General features: G+C 33.6%; 2 protein-coding genes across 4 annotated transcripts; both read right to left on the bottom strand.

Annotated features, from left to right (window-relative positions):
* Positions 1-1,765: 1,765 nt before the first annotated feature.
* On the bottom strand, positions 1,766-11,243 carry LOC131636578 (peptidyl-prolyl cis-trans isomerase FKBP43-like). Of its 3 annotated transcripts, none has more exons than XM_058907185.1 (14): positions 11,086-11,243; positions 10,930-11,003; positions 9,861-10,093; positions 9,027-9,160; positions 8,569-8,917; positions 8,215-8,442; positions 7,621-7,842; positions 5,916-6,095; positions 5,112-5,330; positions 2,713-2,968; positions 2,505-2,592; positions 2,381-2,422; positions 2,251-2,299; positions 1,766-2,165 (listed from the first exon to the last, which is right to left on the bottom strand). In XM_058907185.1, the coding sequence occupies exons 1-14, from the start codon at positions 11,096-11,098 to the stop codon at positions 2,084-2,086; spliced, it is 2,169 nt and encodes a 722-aa protein (XP_058763168.1). In that variant the 5' UTR covers positions 11,099-11,243; the 3' UTR covers positions 1,766-2,083. The 3 variants fall into 3 exon arrangements, with proteins under 3 accessions (XP_058763168.1, XP_058763171.1, XP_058763169.1); XM_058907188.1 differs by having other exon boundaries at positions 7,621-7,839; XM_058907186.1 differs by having other exon boundaries at positions 8,215-8,439.
* A 2,743-nt stretch (positions 11,244-13,986) lies between these two features.
* On the bottom strand, positions 13,987-19,344 carry LOC131636570 (uncharacterized). Its single transcript, XM_058907177.1, has 7 exons — positions 18,714-19,344; positions 17,920-17,972; positions 17,432-17,524; positions 17,082-17,305; positions 16,408-16,474; positions 14,602-14,712; positions 13,987-14,407 (listed from the first exon to the last, which is right to left on the bottom strand). Exons 1-7 carry the CDS (start codon positions 19,156-19,158, stop codon positions 14,381-14,383), a joined length of 1,020 nt encoding a protein of 339 aa, XP_058763160.1. The 5' UTR covers positions 19,159-19,344; the 3' UTR covers positions 13,987-14,380.
* Positions 19,345-23,867: the final 4,523 nt, after the last annotated feature.

Genomic DNA, 23,867 nt, shown 5'->3' with positions numbered 1-23,867 from the left:
CTGAGGAAAGGTTACCGGTAGGAAGAAAACTATTTTCCCCAAGAAAAGAAAAAATCAACGAGAAGAGATTGGAGAATCCAATGGAGGATGAAGACATGTTGGCTGGAAATTTTGAGTTAGACGAAGAATCTTCCCTCAACTTAAATTGTAATGTTGTTTCAGTTTTACCCTATGAATACGATCAAGTTACCGAGGTCGAGGAGAATGAAGAAACTGATGAGATCTAGATGTCCAAACATAAGCCTGTATATTACTATGTAATGAATAATGGGGCAGTCGAAGAGTAAAATGTGTTCTTTGAACACCCATACCAAGGGATGAAAAATCACCTGAAGCCCCTATTAATAAGGGTAAAAGTATGTGGAGATCAACAAGATCTTGGTATATTGAGGGACAGCAGTAAACCTGATGCCATAATTCATGATAAGGAGGATCGAGATGTTTGATACAGATATCAAGCCTCACAACATGGTGTTTTTGAATTACGAAGGCAAGGTGGGCCAAACTCTCGGAGTTATCCAAGTGGATTTGACAATGGGTTCGATCACCAGACCCACCATGTTTATGGTAATTGTTGCGAGAGCCAACTATAGCTTATTGTTATGCCGTGAATGGATTCATGGCATGGGGGCAATTCCATGTTCACTTCACCAGAGGATTGCAATCTGGAGGGAGGATAGAATAGTTGAAAATATAAAAGCGGATCGAAGTTACTATATGGCAGAGATTAATCATGTGGATAGAAGTAATTTCGATAAGAATCTGGCAAATGTAGGACCATGCAATCCTACAAGTGATATTTACTCACCAACGAAGAATGCCCTTTATTTCCTCACTTTGAGCTCAAATGGATATAAACAAAATTTCCAAAACAATTTTAAAATTAAAAACTATTTTACTAACTTATATAAATGAAAAATATTCAATATAATAAGTAAATTTTGAATTATATAAAATTAAATATATAATTTATTCATTAAATAAAATTAAGACAAAATCTTTTTGTAATTTTTTTAAACTAAGTGAAAAACGATATTTTTATCATAATTAAAATAATTTATATATTTGTGATTTTTATCTATTATTTTGAAAAACTATGTAATTCAAAATTTATATTAAAATATGAATAAAGTAGTAAATAATTTTATTCTTACTAGATCTCTTTTATTTTAAATTTTTGTTGAATAATTGTTAATGTATTTATTTTTTTATAATCATAGTTGTTGTGTATTAGTTATAATTTTAATAATTATTAATGTGAAATTTATCAAAAAATAATTAAATTTTTTAGGAATTTTATTTTTTAATTTATAATTGAAATTAGAATAGAAATATCAACAGTATAATAATTATTATTATTATTCATAACTTCTAAATTATATCAATTTTATAATATCTGAATTAATCAATATCTCAAAATTTTCAATTTTTTCAAATATGCATATCCGAAAAAACCTTTTCGAAGATGCATCTCCGAAGGGTATTTTAGGGTTTTCACCCCATGGGGTCTATAAAGAAATTGTCTAACTAAATATCATTTCAAGCTGAGGGAATTAGAATCGAAGAGCTAAAAACATTTTGAACAAGACTGCTAGCAACCCACTATAACACACTCTTCTATTGAAAGTGTGTCGGGGAACAAGGCAAAAGAGTGTTTACTTTCTATAGATAACTGTAATTAGTGATTTGCTCACAGTAAAGCTGTGGATTATTGTGATCAAATGTAACTCAATTCAACCATGATTAGTTTCATAACCTTTAAAAATAAAATAATTAATTTCGGTTTTAGCACAAAAAGGAATGCAACCAAACTTTTATATCTAAATACCATGATTACTTTCACCCTCGACTCAAATGGTTTTTGCTATGTAAATAGTAACTGAAAGAAGCAAAACTTTGGACTTGGTTGCAGGTGTAAACCAACTGTTCCCTATACCCGGGGCAAAATTACCATAGACTCAACAAAAAACTGTTATCATACAGTTGAATCTGGTTCTTGATTGCCCAGCTAAACTGCCTCCTGACTTCATATTTCTCATTTTCACTCAAAAAATGACCAGCCACGATCCGTTGGATGAAATAATCAATGAACTTTAACCAGTTCGAAGTCATAAACCAACCATGAATTTGGTGGTATACTGCCACTGTCTCCATCTTTCTTAGACCTGAAACAAGCAAATGTTAGAGAAAGTTATAGTGATTCCACAAAAGTAAATTATATGTATTTAATATATGAATTCAGTCACATACGTCATTGACGGTGGTATCACAAGTCTTCTCTTTTCTCCAACTTGCATACCTGAGAAAAGAATGTATTTAAATTTTAATAAAAAAAACTCAATTAGAGAAAATAACAAGGACAAAATGTTTAAATGGCTACCTTCAAGGCCAATATCCCAACCCTTAATAACTTCTCCTTTACCTGAAAAAGGAGATGCAAGTGTGAGAACACAAGTCATATCCAGGTAATAATAAAAGGTTCTGGTAAATAGTGATATGTTTACCAAGGCGAAATTTGAAAGGAGCTTCGCCAGCATTTGAATCAACCACCACTCCATTTTCCTTCAACTTGCCAGTGTAATTGATGCTGATCTGTAGCCAAAGAGCATTTATTTAAATCTAATCTATAATCAAATCAGTAATTAATGTCTGTTTTGAAAGAGGCAGTCACTACTAGTCACTAAAATATTTTAAATTGTTCAACAGAACTACCTTTTTCCCTAATGCAGCAATTTTCCCATTTGCTTTCCCGGTCTCTAGCTCTTGAATAACTAGTCCATCTGACAATGTTCTGACTTGGGAAGACTTGGCATCCTCCGTATTATTTCCATCCTCTTTCGTCATCTCAGTACTTGGCTCAATGGATAAAGGCACATCAGAATTTACAACTTCATTGCCTTTGTTTTTACTTTTCTTCTTTTTCTTAACTTTCTTGTCTTCAGATTGATTTCCATTGTTGTCCATATTGCTGCACAAGAAATATTAACCAATTATATGCACAGTATAAGTTGTAGTATGTTAGGCACCAAGAGAGGAGGATATTAAATGTGTAGAGTCTCCTTTTTATCATCATTCTTTTAGAATTTTTTGTTGCTACTTGTCAGTTGTTTCCAAAATGCAAGGTAACGTTAATTATTTCTGGCCAAATATGACCCTTACCCAGCAATTATTTCACATGTTTTCTACAAAATTGGTTAGGAAATCATCAATAAGCTCAAAGATGAATTATTACGATACATCAACTCCCCAAAATAACTATTTTTGTTGCCAAAAAATTGAACGCATTGGGCTAGATCATTTAACTCACGGCATGAAACATATATCAAGGAGAACATGAAGTTGCAAATGGGAACAGTAAGATAGTTGGACTAAATGATATACCTATTGAGGCAAGGAAGGGGCTGGGATAAAATGCATAAGATGGCTCACATGGTTGTTCAAAGAGACTGTTAGGTCTAAGAGCATGCCAAAGGAATGATGAAGTCCTTTTATTCCAATTGTATCTTTAAGAGAATTATGCTAGCAACACACTCCCTAAGACATTTTTTTCAACACTATGCTATTGGTTGAAATTCAAATAGGGGCCACTAAATGCATGTGGGGCCTAAATGATTTAGTGCGTCTCATTTAAAGTTTTAATCAGTAACATAGAGTGTCTTGACAGCACTCCTCTTTAAGAACAAAATTGACATGCAAAACTCATAAAAGATTCATAAATCAAAGCACAAGGCTGCAAAGAAGAAAAAGAGGAACAATATGAATAGAAGAAAAAGAAAAACCGAGGAACGATGGATACAAAGAAACTGAGAAGAACAAAAAAAAAAGAAACAGAAAAAAGTTAACAATGGATGCAGAACGAAGGGCAGAGGTAGGAACGCCGGTGACGACGGCTGCAGAACGAAGAGCAGAGGTAGGAACGCCAGAGACAACGGCTGCAGAACGAAGCGCAGAAGGAGGAACGATGACTGCTGCGGCTGAAGAACGAATTGCAAAAGAGGAGGGAAATGTTACATGATGTTTGTATGCTGGAACTGCCGAAGAGAGAAATTAAGTGCAGAAACGGATGAAGGAAGGTTAGGGTTGGAGAAGAACTCAAATTTGATGGGAAAACCTAAATTACACTTACGTTTTAAATATAAGGGGTAATTTCAGTTTTTCTAAGGGGAAAAGATAGTGGGCCAGAAACCGCTCCAGGCCAGGAACCGCTCCGCTCCCCGCTATTTTCCCTATTGCGACCGCTATTATGTTATACACCGCTAAGGCTCTTCTCATAGCAGATGGCTCCTGCACCATTCCGCTATCCTACTACAGCACCGCTATTGGCCGCTGTTTATGTACACCATTTGATCCAAGCAAGGTGGACAGAACAAAAGAATACTTCAGGTAAGACCTGCGGTGGAAAATTATAACCCAAGCTTATAGAAATATTTTACCGTAGACATAAGATCTATAGTGCTACATGGGACTGAATGTGAGACAATAAGGAGCCAACAAGAAACTAAACCCAATGTTGCAAATGTGAAAATGTTACAATGTATTATGGTTGCACAAGTTAGGATAATGATTGTTTATTAAAGAGAAAACCATGGTAACTTGCATTGTAAACAAGATGGTGGAGCATCGTCTTAGGAGATTTGGGTATGTATGAAGAAGACCTATAGAACAATTGGTAAGGAGGGTGGATTAGATAGAAGATATAGTCCAACGAATAGAGGGGATAAAGAAAATTATAGGCTAAACCACAAGAGAGACTTAGAGTTGAACAATACCTTTTGATGTTAACAAGTTTAACAAGATTTACTTAATTCAAATACATGAAAAAAATTGGTATATGGATTTTATTTGTTAGCTGCTGTTTACTTTACAGAATAAGAATACTATCAAATTCTAACTATTTTAGAAAGCAAAAATACTTGAACCAATTCAAGTTTGCATTTATTTAATTAGCCAGATTAGTGTAGAAATATTTAAACCTGTTCAATGTTTCATACTTTACAATGTTTCTGCTACTTAATAATGTTTATCTTGCCACAAATTCAGTTTCAGTGATGAAGCATGTGCTAGTGTTTCGGCATTATCTCGTATCAAAAGCATAATATAATGGCACTTACTTTTCAATTGTAAGCTTTGGATGTTGCTCTTTCCTTTCAGAAAATTTATCAATCAGACTATCAGACTCTACTGTCTCTTTGTTGGCTTCACCATTTCCATTGTCACCTTCAGGCTGTTGTGAAGCTTTGTTTAAATGTTCTTTCTTTCTCTTCTTTGTTTTCTTTTGAGAATCTGTTTCAGTGGAAGGCAGTGCAACAGTGTCTGAAATCTTAACATCCCTGCTAATTTGCTAAATAGTGTTAGATAACAAAGATTTGTTTTTTTTTCTGACAGGATGTAACACAATTTTAATGACAAATTATAGTAAAAATGACATGAATCATATAAAATTTTGGAGAATGGACAATTCTTAACATGGCATCTTTATGTAGATTAAGTAAAGAAATTTATTGTAAGGAGAGTGATTTCTTCCTAAGCTTTTACTTCTTTTAGCACTCGAGAGATTTCATCTGATATTCAATTGTGAAATGACAAACTTTTGAAGCACAAAATACATATTAGGCCATGCATAGTAACAGAATATAGGCCATACCAGGTCATTACTTTAACCAGTATAATATCCAGTGAAATTGAAATATGCAAGGTATATATTTTGTTACTAACTTATACTAGGAAGGAAAGCCTAGATGTGTGTTGCATCATCAATACATTATACAGTTGATTTTGAGTTCTGTTGCATATGTCCAGGGCATGAAGAGTATTTCAACAACTTCATCTCCATATCAAATACAACATGTTTGTAGAGTTATTATAGTATTACCGTACTACCTGATCATATAAATAAAAGTTGGTAAAAAACTCACCCATTAACTGTGTCCTGACTATTGTGTTCATTTCCCTGAGCCTGAGGCAGGTTAGTAACATTGCTAATACAAGCAAGTGTCTCTTCCTTGGACCGTTCCTTCCTTTTTCTCTTTGGTTTTTCATCCTGTCCCTGACCAACCTGTGAGAAAGGTAGTATTTTATCCGTGGTTTCAACTTTCCTGCCTCATATCAACGACAAAAATGATCAACAACCAAATCAGATATCATTGAAATTAACTAAATGAAGTTTGTAAAGGCATCGTCAGTTCTCCTTTTAGGAACATTGTCTTTGAAAGCAGATGCAGAACCAAGGTGCAAAATACTTTGCCAAGGTATGTTAAGCTATTAGGTAATAAAAAGATATTATTTAATATTTTAAATATATTCATGAGAAGTTTTAAGATCTGCTGCAAATAAAGTGAGGACGTTATTATTTGTATCAAATACAGTTTTTTATAATTATCTCTAAAGCAGCAACACTTTTAAAAAATAAAACAAAGTCAACCTAGAAACCTCTTATGGCAGAGAGAGTACTAGGAAGGGTCAGACTCGCGAAATTGTTTGTATAGGAGTGAAGGACTTCATACACCATTTTCAATTTTGTATCTCGTTGAAAGTTGGGTAAAAGAACCAGTGGTTAGTCTTCTACGAAAAGTTACCCTCGAATTTTTCAGCTACAATGTTAAAGGAATACCAGTCCAACTCTTAGAAGAAAAACAAAAAAATAGTGTGATGCATTCATTTTAATTAATTAACCAATACAAGAGATGATGCCTGTTAATTTGAAGTACAGTAATGCTAACAACATTCACTCTATTATTTGGTGAAATACACTTGAGTCTCATCACTTTATATGGGGCTCAGTTCCAAAATAATGGGACCCGTAAGCAGTTCACCCGGTAAGAATGACTGTTGGAAAGAGGGTATTAGAGTAAGTGTCACTAGCACTACTCATTTATGTATGACAGATGATCATTCCTATTGTAAGAAAGATCCACAAGTATTTTTAAAATATAAAACAAAGCAAAGCTCATCAAAGTAGGAAAATATCCGCCACCGGTAAGAATGAGTGTTGGAAAGAGGGTATTAGAGTAAGTGTCACTAGCACAACTCATTTATGTATGACAGATGATCATTCCTGTTGTAAGAAAGATCCACAAGTATTTTTAAAATATAAAACAAAGCAAAGCTCATCAAAGTAGGAAAATATCCACCACCATAAGCCAAACATGCCACCATCTCATCGATGACATTTTTAATTTTCTCTTTAATCTGAGGAGGCATTGCCAAGAGCCAAAAGCCAAGTGTAGCCATAGACTCATATAAGTCATCCAAAGATGTGAACCAACCCATGGTTGCCACTGGACTATACATGGGTCATTTGTAACAGACACATAGATGTTGTTTAACTTCATGAACTAAGAAAAACACCACCATTAACATTTCTGAATGAATTTTAGCAAAGGTGATATTAGTAGAAACCTGTCCCATTATTAAATCAAGCACTGTGAATATTTCTGCTGTAATGAAGACCCCTAAATTGTAAAATCATTATTTCAAATTTTCATGGCCTTTGTGTGTATAAATGTAATAACTTGGTCTAACTATGCAAATTAATCTAACATCTTATCCTGTGAAAAAGAACTATATCTGAGCAATAACAGCTTCTATAATATAATAGGAACTCAAGGCATGAACACTTACTTATCATCAGCTTGCTGCTGATTCTGTTCATTTCCTTCCAGAAGATCCTGAGTCGTGTTCATTTTTGGCTCATCCTGCACGGCGTTGCCTATTTCGGCGGAATGGCCATTAGCAGAACTCTTTGTTTCTTTTTCCTTCTTTTTCTTTTTTGACTTTTTAATATCCCCAACCTCCAGAACAGGGCATGGATCTACCAATTGATCTGAAGGTTCAGCTTTCCTGCTTCATTACAAATATACTTTATAAACAAAGGCAAGAATAATTAAAAGTTTAACTACAAAAAGGAAGACCAAAGCTGATAAGAGCAAGCATGTATCCACTCAATCATATTGAATCGAAAAGAGGCATCAGCCTGGGATATAAATAACAACCTATCCCATCTTTAACTCAAGCACTCTGAATATTTCTTCTGTAATGAAGAGCCCTAAATTTATTATTTCAAAATTTCTTGGCCTTCATATGTTTAAATATAATTAATAATTAATAACTTGGTCTAACTTTCCAAATTAATCAAACATTTTATCCAATGAAAAACAAATATAACTGAGCAAAAGTTTCTATGGTATAACAAGAACTGAAGACAAAAACACTCACTTATCATCGGCTTGCTGCTGGTTCTGTTCATTTCCTGCCAGAAGATTCTGAGATGTGTTCATTTTTGGCTCATCTTGCACAGCATTATCTAGTTCGGTGGAATGGTCATGACAAGAACTCTTTGTTTCTTTTTCCTTTTCCTTCTTTTTCTTAATTGACTTTTTAATATCCCCAACATCCAAAACAGAGCAGGGTTCTACCAATTGATCTGAAGGTTCAGCCTCCCTGCTTCATTACAAACATAATTTATGAACACAGCCAAGAACAATTGAAAATTAATTATAAAAAAGAAGGCCTAAAGCTGATAAAAGCAAGCATGTATTCGATCAATGATATTGAATTGAGAAGAGATACCTGTGAGTCTGACTGTCCACGACAACATTGTCAGTTTTCAATGTTGTTTCAATAGTATTATCCTCTCGGTCTTCACCATCTTTGTTGCCAGCACCAACTGTTTCTTTATCAACATTATCATCCATTTCCTGATCCAAGACCCTTCCAGAGGCTTTATTCTTGCAAATAGATGAAATTGGTAGACTATTTTCGTCATCAATTTCCTGAGATTCAACATGCATGTTGTCACCAATAGTTTTCTTTTCTTCACAACCGCCATTGTCGTCTGACTCTACCAACTGGTACTTCTTCCTCAGCCTTCTTTGGCTTCCTTTTGTAACTTTTCGACCGCTATCAGAAGAAGCTTCCTCTGCAGTCATCACAATCAAAACAAACAAATGATACATAGTCAAGAGATTGAAATGGGAGCAAACTATAGATATACATGTTGAAGGATTAACATAAACATTTGAACGTGCCTTCATTGAAAACAGGAGATGGTGGGAAAACTGTATCACCGTCATCATCAATAAAACTATCATCGTAGTCGTCTTCGTCACTGTGATCAGATCTTTCCGTTTCTGTATCAGCTATATCTTCTCCATATGATTCCCTTTCCATTGAAGTGAAGGAAATCAAGAAAAATAAACCCACCAAGAAAAAGGACAAATGGATATACGGTTGTATTTCGTCTTTTATTAGACATATAATCTGAGTAAAGATTTGGGCTCAACCATGAAACAATTTTGTGTGAACTTCTTAGAACTAGTTTGGATAAACTTTTTAGCAAACACTTGCAGAAATATGAAAATCAAAATAATCTTCCAATGGCTTTGAGACATCCAGGCATATATTAAAATCAAAGCATGCACCAATATACTTTCAAAAGCTCCTTGATTACCTTCTTCATAAGCACATATAAACTAACATTTTCCTGAGCTTATAACCAAATACTAATTTAAGTTAAAATAATTGAAAGATCTTGTAAATTACAAAATAATTCAAATTTGAACTTAATCAAACTCCCACACATCTATATTCTCAAAAGCTCTTTCAATTAACTCTTTATAAGCATCTATAAACTCGCATTTTTCCTGAGTTCAGAACCAAATACTTGTCTAAGTTAAAACAATTGAAAATACTCATAAATTACAACATAATCCCAACTTAACTTCAATCAAATGCCATCAGGTTTCCATAATCCTAAACAATTTCAATGTGTTAAAAATGCATGCTAACCAATAAATAAATAAATAAATAAAGGCGCAAGAAAAAAAAAATTTTAAAAATTAGTAAAAAAAACATAAGGATACGATTCACCCATAGTATTGGTATAGTGTCCACGGGCAAGATAATAACCACAGAGATGAATACTCCGAGGGCCAATGACGGAGAGAACAACATTACCATATTCTTCAAACTCCAAATTCAACTGCAACGACTCACTTTTTCCAGGATAAAGAACACAAAGAAAAACAGGGCTTTTATTTCCCACATTACATTGCAGTGTGCTTTTCGTAATTGCAGTGCCAAGCCCCAAAGTGGCCTGAAAATGAAAGTTTATAACTACTATTAACAATCTAGGACCTGTTTGGATGGGCTTATTTGAGCTTATCTACTGCCATAAGTCTTATGACCCTGTTTGGGAGACTAAATTAAAACAGCTTAGGACATTTTTCATAAATTTTTTAGACTTATTTTTATAAATTCTTCAAGATAGCTAATGAAAACAAATTAATATATATATATATATATATATATATATATATATATATATATATATATATATATATATATATATATATATATAAATAGTTTAAATTTATTTTATCTTTTATGATAGAAATAGCGTATGTGAGCTTATTCATAAGTGCTTATAACTTATAAGCTGCAAATAAGCACTTGTCAGATATAAGCACTTATCAAATTAAACACTAATCAAAATAAGTACTTGTGCTATAAGCTGCAAAAAAGCTGTTTATCCAAACAGGCCCCTAATCTTGTGAGAAATAAGAGATTGGATACATATTTAAATTGTTAGTTTGGCAGAAACTACAGTTTGTAACTTCAACCGAATCACAAACTTAATCAAAACAGCTTATGACATTTTTCATAAATTTTTTTGAACTTATTTATATAAATTCTTCAACATAGCTAATGAAAACAAATTATAATATATATAAAAACAGTTTAAATTTATTTTATCTTTTGTCATAAAAATAGCTTATGTGAGCTTATTCATAAGCGTTTCTTTCAATTGTGCTATAAGCTGTTTATCCAAACATGAAATTAATGCATATTGGATTCATAACACGAAATAAATTAAGACATGCAATGAAAGATTAGGCGTAGAAACGAAGACGATGATGAGAAGGTGGTTACTATTGAAATGTGGAGGCGTCCTCGGGAAGCATCGTATTGGTGAGTGAAAGGCTTTCCAGGTTTGATTTCAACTCCTGCAAATAGAATCAGGGTGAATATTTGATAGATATTAGGGTTTTGAACGGAATTGAAATGAGAGGAGAAAGAGAGAGTTACCCCAAAATGCCATGTGGTTGTGGAGAAGAGATGTTTTGCTCCTTGGTTGAAATACTGTGCGAAATGGTGGGTTCGTAAAACCCTAAACCCGGAAATGATGATTGGCGCCTTGGTAAAATGTTGAATATATACTTGTTTATTTTATTTTCCTTTTTTACATTTTCACTCACGCACAACGGGAATGGTCTTTTGAAAACGGCTATGTTAAGACAATGCACATTTATCTCTCTAATAATCCGGTGTCACGTGTTCGTTTGTCCATTTTTTTAATGTGCAGTATTTTTATGTGTTAATTTTTTATTTTAATATTAATTATTTATAAAATAATTGAAAAAACAGAATGAACAAAAAATAAAAATTATCTTATAACAATTGGTAAAAAGAAGTTGAAGTTAAAAACTAAAACTAAAAAGGATATAATTAGAATAAAAATAGGCTACACCAAAATCATGTTTTATATATTGTTATAGATTATAGATAATATATATCTATAATAATATAAGAAAATTAATGGCTCTAGATAAAACATTTATCTGTTTTCTTATTCTAGAGCATTTGTCTAATTCATAGTTATTTTTTGTTTAAATTTCAACTTTGTTAACTATATGTCTTATTGATTCAGTCTTGATCGTACCTGATCAGATGGATCTTCAAGGCCTGCAAGGATCTGGATCTTATGTGAACTAGGGGGTGTATCTGCAAGGTACTCCGATGCCAAAGTGAGAAGAGAGAGCAATCAGAGTGCAAGTACAAGGTAGAGAAAGAATGATTGAAGTTACCTGACCCTCTAGTGACAGAGGGTATTTATAGCCCCCAGCGTTGGGCCAAGATCTCGCTATTGGACTGGATGCCCAGACCCAATTCGGAGACTGCCAGGATTCTACGTGGATAGTGGAGACCAGCACGTGGTCTCCATTCTGGGTCAACCACTCTGAAGTCCAAGGGGAGACGCAGTCTTTTAGGGAGCCCGTGGACTCCGCTTAATCCAGAGGGTTAAGAGCGGGAAAACCCTACGAGGAGGAGGGTCCTCAGCGTAAGGAGCGGGCAGAGACACTAGGACCGGTGTTGGTACTCGGGACGACCGACCGAGAGTCACGGGCGTGAGCGTGTGACGGGCACCTCAGCGGTATGCCGAGGAGCATTGCTTTCATGGGCTGATAACGATTTGGACCTTAGTCTATTTGGGCCAAGCGTCAGCCCAATCCAGGACAAGTCCTAATCAGTTATTCTCTCAATTTTCTCTTTTCTAACTCTTTCATTCCTAATTTTCAATTGAAATAATGTTTTCATATTGATATTTAACTATTGGTTAAATCAAAAAAAATTGAGTGCATTTCTCTATAAAAAAAATTGAGTGCATTTCTTAAAGTACTTCGCCTAAATATCGCTTAAGGCGGTGATTTAGGGTTGATCCTTCTCCTATGATATAAGGTTCGGTTTGACTGTGAGTCCACGGAAGATGCAACAATTAGACATATGTTTGTCGCTCTTTCAGGTGTTCGCTTCTCGATCGATTTTTAAGGGTTTGTTCTCTTGCACATATGAGTGTTAGGATGGTAGGATCGATATATGCCCCACTAAATCGGTTCCTCCATTCGACATGCCCTATGCGGTGTGATCTTGTATGCCTGACCATCACAGGGTGAATTAAACTATCGGGACCCCCGTCACCACCAAAGTGATCTTTTATGCCTGACAATCACGGGGTGATTGAACTACCGGGACCTCCATCACCACCAAAGTCACAGTTTCAATGATGTCATATCAAAGGTTTCATTGATTCTCTCGTGGCATAAGGATATGCGATTCCGGTCATCGTTTCACTTGCGCAAATCAATGAGGTTTGACTGCATAAGCTTCTCTTCGCACAGCGATTCTGTTATGGACCAGCCCAATTATCAAAATTGGCCCAATCCACTCATAAGCCTAAAAAGGCCCAATAAGCACTGGCCCAAAAATGAGGGACCTGGCATACCCATACTCCGGTTGAATTATCCGAGCACGTCTGAAGGACGAGCTCCCCATACCTAGGGATCATCCGAGCACGATAACTCTCATGTCTCCGCCAACGGCTAGTTCAGGCCGCCCAAATCCATTCAGACTTGTTCAAACTATCACCTATATTTTGGACCCTGGAAACGCGCCCAGCCCAAAATATAGTTTGACCAAGTCACGCACTAAAGAGAACAATATAAATAACCCTCTACATCTAAAGGGCGAGGTAATTCAAACTTTACCCAAACCTCATACTTTCTATTGTACCTTTATTCTCTTTCTTACTTTGACATCGGAGTATCTTACAGGTACAACCCTTTTTTTCCTCAACCATCACCGAAGATCACATCATTGCTTTTGACCATTTGCACTTAGATATCCCACAAAATGTATGAATGTATGACCTTCCAATCATATAAGTGGTATATATTTGTCTTCTTGTTATTATGATTCATATTTTTTTATAATTACTATTTTATATTTTTTTATTAAGATATGAAATTGAACTAGATTTCCAAAACTTTTTTTTTTACCTAAAAAATACAAACTTTAATTAATTTTTAAATTATTTTGTTACTGGTCGACTTTTAGCTCATTTTAACATTTATTTCTTGGTATAACAAGAATTCAGAGGTTTTTAGAATAAGAATTTATCAATTTCAATTTATAAAAAATAAAAATACATAATTATACAAAATTTATTTGATAATGTTGTCAGCAAGTCTAAGTTTTATTTGCATAACCATGAAATTGGTTAAGAATTACTCAACATAAAAAAATCTTCAATCTTGGTAAAGCTTATTATTTTTGTCCACATACACTTACATAATTACATTTGGTCCAATATAGACATAAACACATTAAAAAAATATAAAAGTACTTAAAATTAAAAATAAAAGAATAATATAAATTAAAAACAATTTATATTGAGAAATTTAATACATGAGTACTGACAGTTTTCTCATACTTTCCTTGCCCATTTTTGTGTACTTGATTTGTTGAATTCCATTATTTCTAACAACATGAGACTAACCACCACTAACACTTGAATTGCAACATTGTTTCAATTTAAGGAAGCTATGCAAAAGGAACAAAATGATCCTACCAAATTCTCATCAATAAGAATATTGTAATTTACAAGGGGCATGTTGGGTCTACCATTTTTATTGGTTCTCTTTCATCTACCATTCTTTATATTTATTTACTCAGATATCAGTTCCCCAATCCAATCCAGTCATATGGACCTGCCCTCGTTCGCAAATGCTCGTCGGTTGCCTCTACTCTCTACCCTCTACCGGGTCTAGTCGTCAATGTCTTTGACAGCATCCTGCATTACAATGACATGAAGTGTTGATGAGTTACTAGAAAGTCTGATTGATGATAGAGAGAGTAATGCAACAGATATGTCCCGATATCGATGCTCTACGAGAGTAAAGTTTGATGTTTGTTTGGAATCCCATATTAAATATCACAAAAAATAACTACATGTTATTTAATTAGAGGAAATGGATAACGTAATACCTTTGCAAGTTTCGTGACATATGTAGCAGCTAATGCGGTGACGAATAGTCCAAGCCCAAGGGTGAGTAGCTGATTGTTTCCTCCAAGTGAACTAAGTTCAGATTCTTCTTGCTGAAAGGTAGAAGCAGCAGTAACATTAGAGAGGCAATCAATGATGTTAGTTGAGTAATTAGGTGTGTTGAGATAAAAAAGTATATTAGTATTAAAAAAAATCAATGTTTCATTGCTAATCTAAAATGACAAATATTCCAAATATGACACTTAATATGAGACAACGGAGGGAGTAATTTTGATCGACAGCAATCAAGCCTTGCTGAATTGTATAAGAAACAATAACAACGATGGCTGCTCCCAGTAGAATAAGCCTTGTCCTTAAGGCTGAGCTCAAGAAATTGACTACGAATGACAGCATCATCCTTCCATGTTATATTTTTAACTGAGATGCCTTTCCATTTCTGTACCGTAGTTCCATCCTTTGTAATGCTTCTCTGCCCCAACATTGAGTCAAGCTCAGCAACAAATTCAGGTTGAACTTCCAGTTCCCAGAGGCAACTCACCCTGCACTTAGTTTACATCCCTATTTGTCTGTTGTTTTGAACAATTGACATGAGATATCTAAACCGTGTGACATCTGATATGATAAGATCTCCAACTTTCACCTTCTAGGTTAGGGTTGTATCTTATTTTGCTATTCTTATAATCTGCATGCTATGTCTTACTTCTACTCAAATGGAAGCCGTGTGCTTCTAAAGCTTGTCGCCAAATCTCTAACCTCCCATTTATTTCGATAAAATGACAGGGCTTAAAGTTTACCCAGGTGCTGTCCTACAGTAATCGGAAAACGTTCACGGCCCCTCATATACATATTCTATACATCCTGAATATAGGCAATCTTTCTTTTTAAGGGATCTCCGTAAACATTCTCTGGCCCGCTACCATATGCCTTTTCCATATCAATGAAAATCATGTGTAACTATTGTATATCCTTCAGATATCACTCCACCACTCGTCCTCACAATTCACAAGTAAATTGTTTCCACGGTCAACCTTCTAGACATAACCAAATTTATGGTCGATAATTTGAGTTTTTCTTCAGCGTCTCTGCTCAATAAACATTTTCTATAACTTCATAGTATGACTTGTCTGATATTTTCTTTAAACTAAAAATCTTGATAAAAAAGTGTGTGGGTCAACTAATGTCTCTACCTCCTAGGTTCTTCCATATACCAACAGGTATATTGTATGAGTATGAGTGTATGACCCACCAGCCTTGCTATTAACCATCACTCTCAAGTTTTCTTTCATCTCATGTTCTTGAAATCTACTATAAAAGGTATATTTTGATCCTCACGAAAAAATTTCATATCTGTCATTAAATTAATTAATTTGTGAAACTAACAACCCTACCATTTCTCTTTAATATCATACTCCATAACCAAAATTTTATCATCCTCTTCCTTCATACATTAACTTAGGCCAACTCCGAGTTTCTCTTCTTTCTTTCTCTGCCTCTAGCAAGCCTATAAAGAACATCTCATTGTAATGTTCTACCGGCAGCATTCACTTTCATTCATATAAAAGGCCAAAAAGTTTTAAAAGAAACGGTAATGACAACATGTCTTCAGCATCATCGACTTTTCCTTTATCTTCATCTCATACTTCAATCACAAACACACATAGAAAGGATGTAAAGAAGAGGGAAAAGTACATGAAGCTAATGGAGGGCCAAAAAATTCTAATAATGATTGAATAACCAATATGTCAACCATAGAAAAAAGTTTGGGGCAAAAGGAACTACAAACTCACAATTATTGCTCTTCCAAAAGCACCTGCACTAACATAAGCCCATGTTCCTGGGAGCATCCCCAACCAACTGCATGATAATTATGTTTTAAATCAGAAATTTACAAGAATTGTACATTTTTAAACAAAGTTGAAAATAAACCAATGATGTCAAATAGTGGCTATAACAACGCTATTGTGTAGCGGAATTTGAACAAGTCACTATTGTTCCACAGATACGCTATTTAATACAAAGTATTGTCAAGTAGTAGCTATTATAGCTCTATAGCTCTGTAATGTAACGGAGTTTGAACAATCCACTATTTCTCGCAATCTGCATTATCAATTCCAATTAGATCTACTACTTAACATCAATATTCTCAGTTTCATTCTTAACTTCATTTTATTATAGTCATAATTTGCTGCAACTAATTAATGATGTTTCATAACGACAAAAACTCTACTATGAATCAAGATGAAGTTGTAGATATTGCACATCAAAATTTAGAGTCTACTTATGCTTAAGAGGTTAACATGTAAATTCTACTTCTGGCATGAATTACCCAAGAATTCCGGGCAACATATAAATTCCGTAACTTATTTTGAAATATAAAACGCTCATTCTAAAATTGAATTAGTTTTGAAAAGACCATGGAATTCAACATGAAATTAGCATTGATCAGTAATAAGCGCCATACCTTCCCAATACATACGGAAGAAACTTAACAGATGTCAATCCATATAAATAATTCCCCAAAGAAAATGGCAGCAACGGACTCAAACGAAGCAGGGTCACAACCTTGAAGCCATTTTCTCCGATTGCTTTGTCAATAGCAAGAAACTTCTTGTTTCCTTCCACTAGTTTTAGAATACGCTCACGAGCAAAATATCTTGCAATTAGAAAAGCAATACTAGCCGCCACCTACAATACCTTAAAATATTAGATTCAGCCATACACACACATTTAGTATATATTAGCAGACAACAAATTTTTTTTATATTTTACTTTATTCATAATTTTAAATAGAATATGAAGAAATTGACTCACTGTTCCACTTATAGAGACTATGATAGTGCCAGTAACAGATCCAAAAAGAAGTCCAGCTGACATGGTTAAGGGAATGGCAGGAATTGCAAGGATCTGGGACAACATTAAATAAAGTAAAGTTAGATTGAAACATTACAAATCTATAGCAGGGAAAAAGGTGTTTGCTTGAGAGAGAAGAGAGAGTAAGAAAATGTGAATATGGAGATTAACAATACGTAGAAGCATTTGGCACGATGATATAACTGCACAGAACAGCCTATTCTTCTACGTTCTCCTTTGATTCTAGCTTCTTAAAATGAGCCCTAATGTACCATAGTTTCACTTTATTTCATGTTTAGTTCTACTTATAACATATGCTGAAGACAGAATGCTAAGTATATGTTTTGTCCTTCAAATGCTACCTTAGTTGCGGGAAGATATATCACATAGTAGATATACTATGAGCGATGCAGTATTGAAAATAAGGAAAAGTGATAGATGCCCTATACCTCCAATCCAGCATAAACAGCTACAAATAATGCATATCCAGCTGAACCATAACCTGCTCATCAAAAGAACGGATAGAGAGATTAAGATGACACGTGGATAAACAACTTGATTAAGCACTTATCATTAAAAAGTCACATATGAGTTGTCTCCACAATCGGAGAGATAATAAGAAAAAACTTTGCATATACCTAAAACACACACCCACTACCTCTAAGAGCTTATGAAAATAAGCTAAATTTGTGAGTGTATCATAATTCATTTCAATAAGATCTTCTAAACTCTTTGAAAAGAGTGTTTTCATAATAGCTTATGCCATAAGATGCATATGACTACAACGTACACAAACTATTTCTATGAGCTTATGAAAATAAACCAAATGTTTGTTAACATCGACTCGTTATTTCAATCCCCGCAATAGACTTGTAAGTAATGTCAGATTGTGAATACCCTTTCATCATTATCGTGTAAATTCCCTTTTATCGTCTATTTTGGGCATAGATAACTCAACATTTTCAGCCATTAAGATTCTCACTAAAACCAGACAAAGCCCATTATACATTCATTTATGTAAATTCTTCCAAACCCTGAATAAGGCTGCATTTATATATAAACACTAATGTTATCCTATAAATAACTAACTAAGCTAATTATCTTAACAGGCCCTAAGTTTGCTTGCATAAGTGCTTATATGATAAGATAAACTGAAATAAACACTTCCAAATGTAACCTAAGTATAAATAAAGCAACATTAACATAACAAATTAACATATTCCGATAAGAAAAAAAAGAGAACCTTCAATGAAGCCAGAGAACTGAGTCAAGAAAGAGTTGATAGGTTCTCTGTAAAAATAACCAACAGAAGCAAAGCCCCCAACAAACCCAACAAGCAAAACACCGGCCAAAATTGTCCCCTTCAAAGCAGTCCCACCATCCTCCTCCTCCTCCTCATCCTTCTCCCGTTTATTAGATTCCCTTCTTCGATTCTTCTCGCCACCATTCCTATCATCTTCCCCTTTGGAGTTAAACAATCGCTTTAACCGAGACGGAGTAGTGTTACTGATCTTAGTAGGTTGTTTTTTGGTTTGTTTGAGAGAACAATGCGGTGTTAGAAAGAGAGAAGAAGAAATTGGAAAAGCGAATAAGCGATTATTGAACGTGGAATTGGAATTGCTGATGTGAAGAGAAGAACAAGAAGAAGAAGACGATAGACATGGTGATGGTAATGAGAGAGTGCGCATGATAATAATAATAATAATTAATTAAACTAATTCTCAATTATAGAAGTGAGAATCAGTTACAAGAAGAAGAAGAAGAAGAACGGGATTGATAATCGATTATTCATGAAAGTGCTTATTTGTTCTTCTTCTATCTATCTTAACTTTCATTCTTGCAGGACTGTGATGTGTGTATCTATGGGTGTATCTATCGTGTGTCTATCAGATTCGTTTTTATTATTTAATATTTTGTGGTTACAATTTAGCATCATATATTTATGTTATCCCGCTGCAAATCAATTTCGATTATTTTATACCGGTATATTCCGTTCTAACAAAACAAAAATGAATTTATCATTTAATTCAAACACACACTAAATGTTAGTGATTATGTGATACTTTGATGGAGTTTGAATTTTAATTTTAATTTTAATTTTAATTTTAATTTGATTAAAAATACGAAGACGAGTTTGGTAATTAAGACTTCATATCCACTTCAAATTCGTCTTATTTATTTTATTATATATTATTTTATTATTTAATTTTAATGATTTAAAATATTAAATATATAATCATTCTTTAATATTTTATTATTATTTATAATGTATGTATATAATTTTTTGAGATTGTTGTATTTTATTCTTTATTGTATAATTTGATGTTGGAAAAATGAATATTTCAAAAAAAATTGATTTCATTAAAGGGTTTTTAAAAACTGTCTGCAACCGCATAAACGGCCGCGACAAAATGGTATTGACATATTGTTATCACTTTTTTATATATTAAAGAAATGCAATCAGTGTTGCAATACCCGTACCGACCAAAATCGCTAAAGTCTTAACGCGGTCGCGATCGTTTTTGAAATCTCTATTCATTACATAGATGGTGGCGGGGCAGGTACCGAGTCGTCTTTGAGGGTGTGCAAGACGGGCTACCGCACAAGACTTAAAATTTATCAAGGTAAACCATGGTTAAATAGATGTCTCATAAAATATTGTCACAGTTAAATCTAAGGGTGGCAAATGGGTGGGGTGGAACATGCATAGCTGAGGGTGCGACCATAAAACCTACACTCGCCCTGAAAAACGTGAGAGCGAGGCGGACAAAGTCCGCTGACACTGCACCTTTTAAGCCTAAAAATGCAAAAATTTATGTTAATGTCCGCGTCCGCAAAAAAACAAGGCGGGACAGAACGGCCACATTAGAGAGTGTGAGCGTAAACGTTTGACCCACTTCGCACTGAAGTGCGAGAAAAATGGACATGCTTAGGGTCGGACCCATTTTGCCACCCCTAGTTAAATCGTAGTTAAATAGAGCCTTTATTTGTTTTGGATCGAGTTAATTGCACCCAACCTATATAGGATCTTTAAAACTTGAGACGACTCTCGACAGGGATACTCAAACTCAACCCGAACTCATTTGGAACGGTTTGAATTTTAATTCTTATCCTATCAGAGATTGGGGAAGAGAACGAGGAATGTTCGCGGATTCGAATTTTGATATGGTGAGATAAAAATCATCATCGATCCATCCCGTTATCTTTAGGGGTGTTCAAAATCAAACCAAACCAAATCGAAACCACAAAAAACCGCATTTGATTCGGATTTGTTTGGGTCATCTTTTAACAAAATCGCACGGTTCAGTTTGGTTTGCGATTTGTATTTTGTAAACCGAATCAAACCGCATTATGTTACAACCTAACTTATACTTAACTCACATCCAAACCAAACTTAAACCTATTATACCTTAGCCCTATGATTACGAATAATTTTCTCATCCTTACACATATGATTTCAGTCTCGATCTTCTCAAATCTCTAATAGCATCATCGCGCCTTCTTTGCCACATACATCTTCCCTCTTCTTCTCTAATCTCTACTCTCTTATATTCTTTCTTTTTCACCTTCTCATTTTTATGCAAATGTTCTCTATTTCAGTTTCGTTTTTATCGCACATCTTCTTCTCTAATCTCTCAACTCTTTTGTTTTTTCTTTTTCATCTTCACTAATCTCTCGTCTCTTCTAATTTTTTTTCATTATAATAATTTTTATATTATTTTATGCTATTATTTTATGTTTATTATTCCACTTTTGTCTAATTTAATTGTTACATATTAAATGAAAAGTTTTTGTGAAAATATGACAAGTTTTGTTGTTATTTGACAGTTTACGAATGTCTAAATACAAAGTTATGTTGTCATCTATATGTGTTTGTATGGCTCAATAAAATATTTATAAAAAACCGAACCAAACGAACCGAACTAAACCACATTGGTTTGGTTTAGTTTGGTTCGATTTTTTTCTAAAAGCCAACCGAACCAAACCAAACCGCACGGTTTTTTCTCTTGAGGTTCGGATATTTTTTGTCAAAACCGTCCAAACCGCACCGCAAATACCCCTATTTATCATGACTAATTTGGATCATCGACCTCTAATTTTTTCTAAACATTTAACCGAGTTATTTCAAGCAAGTTGAGTTACCTTTCGCACTCACTGTAAATATTTTTACTATAAATATTAATTGTCATATTAATAAAAATGTCTGAATTTAATCAACATACATTAACATCGTAAAACACAGTCCTTCAATAAGAAACCCATCAATTTTCCATGTCATTCAACTAATTTTAACTAGATTGAGATTTGCATTTTTATTGAATTTTAACTAGATTAAGATATGCTTTTTTATTGAATTTTAACTATTTTTTAAAAAATGAATAATATAATTAATATATTTATATTATAATAATTTATTAATAATTTCTTTTGACCAATATATTCAATATTTTATTTGAATAATAATATGAATTAATTACAAATAAAAAGAAAAATATGTTGGTAAACTAAAAGTGATAAATAAGATTTATTTTTTACATTTAAATAATTATAAAAGATATCATCAATGCTTTATTTTTTATTGAATTTAATTAAAATGCACCGAGAGTTTAAGAGAATTTTATATTGTCAGTTAATCATAGACGTTAGTTGTTAGAAGAAATTTAACTATTATTTTATTCGCCTATAAAATAATGCAAACAGATAATGGTGATTAATCTCTTTTTTATTTTGATTTTCCTATCTTTTTTTACTTGTATTTAGATATTTAATTTTAAATTGTTTAGATAGGTATATAACTTGATTCAATATTTTTATATTATATTTGTTAATTTTTAAAATTTTGTTAAACTAAAAAAATTGATTTTATTTTATAAAACTACAATAAAAAAATTGTATTGAATTTGCATAAAAATTTTAATGATGTGCAAATAGTTGACACATAAATTAGAATATAATTATTGTAATTTTCAAATTGTTAGGTCATTAAATTTTGGGTCAACATGAGTAAGAATTTTTATATTGGCGTTTTTTTATGAGTAACACTCCTAGTGAGAGATACACCACATATTTATTCAAAATCTTAAGGTAATAGGTGTGTTGGTTCGCTCACTTATAAAGATTAAAGTCTTCACTTTTCTAATCAATAATGTTACCCCTCAAGCACTTGTTTCTCAACACTTTCAACTCACACTTGTTTTTCTCAACACTCCCTCTCAAGTGTGAGTCTATCAACAATGTTTTCCCTCAAGCAGAAACTCTTTCATCCATACATTTGTACTGCCGTTGACATTTTCAACATGACACCTCTTACCCACCTCCATATGGGGAGTACTTTCGATATAAGTGAGTCGGTCCTTCACTACACATGATATGAAATGTTAGAACTTGGAACCACAAAGTTGATGAAAATTGAGTAATTGAGTGTCGAGAAGGAGATGGTGAAAGAATCAGAGTATAATTGAAGGTGAGAATGCATATTAACATTGATTGAGATATCCTTTGAAAATTTATACAAATTACAATTGATTGGGATACAAAAAACAACAAACAAAAAATAATGGATAAAACCGCCTACCTGCAATCTGGTTATCGTTTTCTGGTAACCAGTTACAGCTATTTCTAAAACTAATTTTCAACACAGTGGTAACCAGTTACAAAAACGGAGTAACTGATTACAACTGTTTCAAAAGTCAACAATACATTACAACAGAAACCAGTTACCAAAATGTTGTAACTGATTACAATACTTGAATTGTTGAATTATCACAACACACCACCTTATTTCAAGTGCTCAAAGTCTCCCATATCCATGTTTTTCTTCAATTTCTTAAACACTTCAATTGTGACTCCTTTGGTCAGCAAATCGGCCATTTGGTCTTCACTTCTACAATATCCGAATCTCAATCTTCCTTCATTAACAAATTCTCTCAAGTAGTGAAATCTCGTCACAATATACTTGCTCCTCCCAAAAGTCAGGTCCAACACGAAAGAGTGACGAATGTTATAACACGCATGAATGCAAGCGTTGCATATATACACATAGCTAGGAAGACATATGTATTGTATCCTGAGATCTCATTGTCATAAGATAAATATATACATGAAATTAATTTTACATATATGTCTGATGCATTGAGACCCTGATTTTACGAGCTTTCCATCTAGAATTACAATTCACAACATAAAAATGAGCCTTATATAAATTGGAAGACCAAAAAAGGATCCCAATTTTATAATCCTAATATTAAAAAAATTCTAAAATTTAAATTGAATTAGGTATAGGTGGCTCTCTACTACTTGTTGGTTTTGTTCATAATCGTACGATTTCTATCGATATAGAAGTCAAGAACATAACTTTAAACTAATCCCTACAAGTAAAATATGTCATCGACTCACT

The sequence above is a fragment of the Vicia villosa genome, unplaced genomic scaffold (assembly GCF_029867415.1).
Source record: "Vicia villosa cultivar HV-30 ecotype Madison, WI unplaced genomic scaffold, Vvil1.0 ctg.001790F_1_1, whole genome shotgun sequence".
NCBI lineage: Eukaryota > Viridiplantae > Streptophyta > Magnoliopsida > Fabales > Fabaceae > Vicia > Vicia villosa.
Note: the sequence above shows the minus strand (reverse complement) of the source record. Positions and strands in the feature narration are given on the sequence as shown.

Excerpts from the sequence above, each read along its gene's own strand:
- LOC131636578 (XM_058907185.1), bottom strand. Across the intron at positions 9,161-9,860 it reads ACCAATACTATGGGTGAATC|GGAATCATATGGAGAAGATA; the intron begins GTATCCTTATGT and ends TTCAATGGAAAG. Across the intron at positions 8,443-8,568 it reads GTGGACAGTCAGACTCACAG|CAGGGAGGCTGAACCTTCAG; the intron begins GTATCTCTTCTC and ends TTTGTAATGAAG.
- LOC131636570 (XM_058907177.1), bottom strand. The coding sequence starts at position 19,158 with ATGCGCACTCTCTCATTACCATCACCATGTCTATCGTCTTCTTCTTCT. Across the intron at positions 17,306-17,431 it reads TAGTCTCTATAAGTGGAACA|GTGGCGGCTAGTATTGCTTT; the intron begins GTGAGTCAATTT and ends AAGGTATTGTAG. Across the intron at positions 14,713-16,407 it reads CTTTTGGAAGAGCAATAATT|CAAGAAGAATCTGAACTTAG; the intron begins GTGAGTTTGTAG and ends TCTACCTTTCAG.